The sequence below is a fragment of the Trichoderma ghanense genome, assembly GCF_004382785.1.
Source record: "Trichoderma ghanense strain CCMA-1212 chromosome Unknown scaffold_8, whole genome shotgun sequence".
Classification (NCBI taxonomy): domain Eukaryota; kingdom Fungi; phylum Ascomycota; class Sordariomycetes; order Hypocreales; family Hypocreaceae; genus Trichoderma; species Trichoderma ghanense.
Window position 1 is genome coordinate 737,235 of NW_027395671.1, and position 6,000 is coordinate 743,234.

Sequence of the window (6,000 nt, forward strand, 5' to 3'; positions counted from 1 at the left end):
AAGCGTCAAACTGTATAGAGACAGGGTATCAACTCTATCCAACCCGCCTACTGCTCATTCTCCCATATCCTCTTCAACGCCATCAACCCGATAAACACCGCCTCCTCCGTCCGTATCGTCCTGCTCCCCTGATTCGGCATGACATCCACCCAATGATCAAACAGCTCCCTCGTCTTCCCCCCCTGGATCCCCATCCCACCCAGCTCCTCGTCATTCATCGCCGCATACTCAATGCCCCTCGGCCCCCCAAACACGATCAGCACATGATTAAACTGCACCCTCTTCGCAACCGGAAACTCCTTCGAGACAGGCGCTCCCCTCTCCGACGTGCCAATGCTCAAATCATAACCACCCTCGTACGGCGCCTCCGTAAACACCGCCGAAAGCGAATTCGCCTGCCGCACCGTATACCCCCAGTAAATGCCCGCCTCCGTCCTCGGCGCAGCCGGATGCACGCACTCCGCCGGCTGTCCCTCCTCCTCCGCAATCTTGAGCGTCACCCTCGTCTTGGGCGGAATATCCTCCTTGATTTCCACGGGCTTCTCCAGCCCGACATCCACCAGCGTGCCCTCCCCGGACCTCGTCATGCCCGAAATCGTCACGCCCTCCCTGTACTGCATCCACTCCTTGATGTGCGGGTGGTGCGGCGCGTCCAGCCCGGGAAGCGAAGACGTCATCCGCAGGTTCGGGTGCAGCGGGAACAGCGCCTTGCGCATGAACGGCGGCGCCTCGAGGTACGATAGCACGTGCGTCAGGAAGTGGCATGGGTCCGTGTCGCCCGTGTAGGCCGTCTTGTCCGTCTTGTGCGGGCGGGTTTTCAGGGGGGAGTCGTCGTAGACGATGACTTCGTCGACGGAGAAGATGGCGAGGGCGCGCGCGATGCGGCTGGGGACGGCGATGCGCTGTTCGGCCGTGGCGAGGCTGCAGGCATACTGTGAGATTTCCTTTCCACCTTACTGAAGCGAAGAAGGGGGGATGTTGGAGGAACGTACGTTGCGATTGTGCTGCTGGGAAAGGCTACAGAGACGGTCCATTCTCTGCCCTCGGAGGCGGGCACGTTGGCGCCTTGGCTGAATGACTGCTGCGGAGCGCCATTGTGCGCAGTTTTTCGCTTCTATAAACAGAGTCAGCACTAATTTAGAACCAGGATACATATGAGATACTCAAGAGAGCCATACCTTTGCTTCGCGCTCCTGATACGACATGGCGGATGTGATGATGTTACTCGATATGATTATACGGTTAGAACGTCCGAAGCTTCAATTCTTCAAAATATTTTGGAATTCTGCCGCAGGTGACCCACTCGACTTGTTTACCGCCTACCACATTGCGCGGACGATGGTTGCATCACCATCTGTACTTGTTCCTACCCTGTAACGCTTGACCTCGAAAGGGGGAATTTCAACGAGGAACTCACCAACTCCGGGATATCGAGATCGATACAAGGCTTCCTGGAAGTGATAGGGCATTTATAAATTTAACTCGCAAACCTCACAATATCCATATGCGATCTATCCGTGATCAGTTGGCACTCACTTGCTTCAAGGCGATCCCATAGCAGTTACTGCTACGATATCAAGTCCGTCATATAGACACTCGATCCTCGTCTTGGGGGGCTGTCGCGTTTTGATATGGCAAGGACACGGCCAATTCTTGACATCCGACGTCCGAGGCAAAGGCAGCGCAACTCTCTGCCATCTCTTTGATGGCAGATGTGCATCTTCCCGCCCTATCCAGGTCATCAGCCTTTGTTGGCTTTCGAAGTACCATCTCGCCTAAGTGGCCAGCGCGGCAACGAAGACAGTGATATTTCTCTGAATAGAGAGGAGGGATATCGTCATGATGATGTGAGTCTAAGGACAAGGTACGTTCACTTGCAACGCTTGGTGTTCCAAGTAGGGTATTGAAGCAAAGTTCAGCATCTCTCCATCAATCTTCCATGCAACTACGCATAAGGTAGGCATGGGCACACATCACGCCTCCCAAAGGCCTCATCGATACTCTCAATGCAGTCTTGAACAAACGCCATCACAACGGCAAGATGCTCGGGCCCCGTCACGACGAAGAAAGACATCTCCTGCAAACCCCCCCCTTGGACGAGCAAACGGCATCCAATGAAAAGCCGCCGAGACAATCCATCTCGAGGGCATCACCCATTCAAAAAGAACGTGCCAGCCCGGTCGACTGATGCTATCACCCTTCCTTGGCAACAGGGTGAAATAAAACACCCCCGGTCTGCGACCCTGAATTTGTGTGAGATGGGCAGCGACGTCTTTTTCACCCCCTTGCTTGGCTACATCCCGTCCTCTCCTCAACGATTGCCAGCTGGCTTGTAGGCCGCCCATTCTGCAGCTGTCCGACCAACACTCTGCCAGCTGGAACCTGATGGAGACTGTCACTCAGTTTCCCAATGGCAAAACGCAGAGTGGATACACAGCAAACGGACAATCAGTACTCGAACATAAATCTTTGTTCTTCTGCCCATCAGTTCTTCTCTTCCCTTCTTCAACCTGTCAACGCTCGCCCTCTGAAGAACTTGGCCATCGTTTGCAACAAGACACTTCGCCATGGGTTCTCAAAGCAACGGCCAGCCGGGCCAAGGCCTTGGAAACCGAGCTCTTCTGGACAAAGTCGACAAGCTCCGCGAGCTGGGAATCTCTCATCTCGTGCCTCTGCCTCAGGTCAGCCATGACGCAAGAATGTGTGGCCAAGCCCCTCACTGACTCGGTCTCCAGATGGTCGTCGTCGGAGACCAAAGCTCTGGCAAATCGAGCGTCCTCGAATCCCTCACCGGATTCCAGTTCCCTCGCGCAGCCACTCTGTGCACTCGCCACGCCACGGAAATCGTCTGCCGACGAGAGCCTACCGAGAGCGTCGTCGTGTCCATCATCCCGCACAATCCGTCTCCGGAGCGGGAGAAGCTCGTCCGGGGCTTTCGGCGCTCGACGGACAGGATTGTCTCTGATGACTTTCCCAAGATCTTTGAAGCCGCAAGTACCATCATCACCCCTCCCATCACTCCTTCCATCACGTTAAAGAGTATTTGGCTGAAACGGATTATGCAGGCTGCCAAGGTCATGGGCATCAAGCTGTCGGAGAATGACGGCGACGGAGGCAGCGCCTTTAGCCTCGACGTCCTCAAGGTTGAAATCAGCGGCCCCAATGCCGATCATCTCACCGTTATTGATGTCCCCGGCATGTTTGAGACTGTGACTCCTGGCGTCACGACGGAGTCCGACATTGACCTGGTGAAGAACATGGTCAAGCGATACATCCAAGAGAGCCGCACCATCATTCTTGCTGTGGTTCCCTGCATTGTGGATATTGCCAACCAAAAGATCCTCCGCCTTGCAGCAGAGGCCGATCCCCAGGGCAAACGAACGCTGGGAGTCCTTACCAAGCCCGACCTTTGCATCGAAAACGCCACCAAGGCCGTCGTCTGCGATCTGGTCAACGGCAAGCGGCGCGACCTCCACCTCGGCTACTGCGTGGTCAAGAATCTCGGCGCTGACGACGTCTCTGGCAACATGCATCGCCGTAACCAACAGGAACAGTCTCTGTTCGGACAGGCTCCGTGGAACACCCTTCCCTCTGACAGGGTGGGCGTCGCCGCGCTCCAGACTCGCATCCGCCACCTCCTGATGGACCGAACTCGCGCAGAGTTCCCCTTTGTCAAGAGCGAGATCATGACGAGCCTCAAGAAAAGCCAGAAGCTCCTCGCTGACATGGGCGCGTCCCGTAGCACCACGGACCAGCAACGTGCGTACGTGGGCAAAGTTGCTTCCAACTTTGTCACGCTCAAGAACTACGGACTGGACGCCTACTACACTCGTCACAACTTCTTTGACGACTATGAGATGAGGCTGATTACGCGTATCCGTACCATCAACGAAGCCTTTTCCCTCGTCATGCACGAAAGGGGCCACGCCAGGGAGTTTGAAGGCGCTTCCACTGACGGAGATGGTAAGGGGATGGACGAGCCTGATGAAGTCCTTTTGGCGGGAGACCGGTCCTTGCTCTACGGTGACAAAGTCAACCTCAAGATCCCCATGTTCGGCGATGGAGACCTGGGCGACATTGTGTCGGACTCGTATTGGTGTGCAGAGCCGGAGAGGGGCGATATGCTGCAGCATATCCAGGAGCTCTACCTCAACTCGCGAGGCTATGAGATGGGCACAGTGAGTATTCCCCCCACCCCCTTTGATATCCTTGATTTCGATCATCTGACATGACGATGCAGTTCAGCAGCGAGATGCTTTCCCGCACTTTCAAGGAGCAAGGCAGCAAGTGGCGACCCATGACACTGGCGCACGTCTCCAACGCCCTGCTCGTCGTTCATCAATTCATCCGCCGGGCCCTGGAAGAGTGCTGCCCTGATTCCACCGTCCGCGACGAGCTCTGGGGCTTCCTTCTCTACGGCCAAGAGGGAGAGGGCCACGAAGGCCTGCTAGGGCGCTACGCCCGCGCCATGGACCACGTAGAGTTCCTCCTCTCTGTCGAGTTTCAAGAGCGAGCCATCACCCACGACCCCCGCTTCGACGAGAAGCTCAGCCAGCTGAAGCTGGGCGGCGAGAAGCCCGCCTCCGAGGGCCCGGACAACGGTCAGCCGGCCCAGGAACCGGAAAAGGGCCCCAGTTCTTCGCTCGAGGACACGACGAGGGAAATTCACAACCTGCTGCAGTCGTACTACGGCATCGCGCGGAGCCGCTTCATCGACGTGGTCTGCCAGCAGGCGATTGACTACTTTCTCCTCCGTGCCAAGGACGGCCCGCTCGAGGTGCTCTCGGACAAGGTCGTTCTCAACATGTCGGCGGAGCAGCTTGACTTGATCGCGGGCGAAGATCTCGCCGTCAAGGAGGAGAGAGAGAGGCTGGCCAAGCAGGTTGAGTCGCTGACACAGGCACTCAAGATTTTGAGAACCTGATGGGTCATGGTCCTCTTATGATGGAGCTTGGTTCTGGGAGTCTGCTGTTTGCGCAATGAGATGTCGATGGATTAATAGGAATGGGAAGCTGTTTTCGCGCTTCTTGCGTTGGACGATACGTAGAGACTGCTTTGATACATGTAGACCACTTTGATAGACTGGTTCTCAATCTACACTCGTCGAAAATGGGATCCAGAAGGCCAAACGTACAGCAAAGTAGCACAATCACATCCCCAAACAAACATAACATAACGTATACCAAGAAAAAGCAGCACAATTCCACCCTCCCCAAGCACAACAAAACGCGAACAAATCAACAAAAAGCCTCTCGTATATCTTCTTCACCAGCTCCATCACCCACATCCCAATCTCAAGCCCCCCCATTAACATCTCCCAGACACTCATCCATCCGCTTCAAGAGCACCTACAGTCCCCACACGTATCCATCGCGCTCGACGTAAACCTCCCGTCAGCAGTGCACCCCGAGTGAATATTCGACGCGGAGCAAAAGTCCTGGACCTTGGCCGGGCACGTGAACCTGCGGTTCGGATCGATGTTGTTGTTCTGCGCCTGCTGTTCGGCCGGGAGGGCGAGGGCGAGGGCGACGAGCGTGAGGAGGAGAGATGGGCACTGTTTGGCGATGGCTTTTGTCAGCTCGTTCGTCCGCTCTGTTCCGTGTGTGTGGAATATGTGGTTGTTTACCTTCATGGTTGAGATGGTGGATGTGTGATTTATGTATGTAAAGCTTTCGTGTAATGGTGGTCAAGCACCCGAAGAGAAAACAAATAGGCAAGATCTTCGCTTCGGACTCTGCGATCGACGACAAAAGTAGCACTTGGATATTAAAAAGTCGACAAGTTGGCAGAGTCAATCAATCAAAAGCAGAAAATCCCGGGAGGCGGCCTCAACGCCCCCTTTTTATGCAAGCACTCAGATTGGCCCTTTCTTGAAGCAACTACTTACTACTATACCCCATCATAGCAAAGTCTCACTCTCTCATTCTCAAGCCAGTAATTTCTCGCTTTTTCACCTTTCTTTCTTTCTTTCTTTCTTTTCTTTTCTTTTTTTTTTTTTTT

At 54.9% G+C, this 6,000-nt stretch overlaps 3 protein-coding genes across 3 annotated transcripts; 1 reads left to right on the top strand and 2 right to left on the bottom strand.

The window, feature by feature from the left end:
• Positions 1–47: 47 nt before the first annotated feature.
• CCMA1212_006851 (Putative methyltransferase) lies at positions 48–1,205 on the bottom strand (the record flags this gene model as incomplete). The annotated part of the gene is made up of 3 exons (XM_073704046.1): positions 48–921; positions 993–1,114; positions 1,179–1,205. 3 exons carry the CDS (start codon positions 1,203–1,205, stop codon positions 48–50), a joined length of 1,023 nt encoding a protein of 340 aa, XP_073557257.1.
• Positions 1,206–2,567: 1,362 nt separating this feature from the next.
• CCMA1212_006852 (Interferon-induced GTP-binding protein Mx2) lies at positions 2,568–4,924 on the top strand (the record flags this gene model as incomplete). Its single annotated transcript, XM_073704047.1, has 3 exons — positions 2,568–2,681; positions 2,736–4,178; positions 4,241–4,924. The coding sequence occupies 3 exons, from the start codon at positions 2,568–2,570 to the stop codon at positions 4,922–4,924; spliced, it is 2,241 nt and encodes a 746-aa protein (XP_073557260.1).
• A 414-nt stretch (positions 4,925–5,338) lies between these two features.
• Positions 5,339–5,632, bottom strand: CCMA1212_006853 (uncharacterized protein; the record flags this gene model as incomplete). Its single annotated transcript, XM_073704048.1, has 1 exon — positions 5,339–5,632. One exon carries the CDS (start codon positions 5,630–5,632, stop codon positions 5,339–5,341), a length of 294 nt encoding a protein of 97 aa, XP_073557259.1.
• Positions 5,633–6,000: the final 368 nt, after the last annotated feature.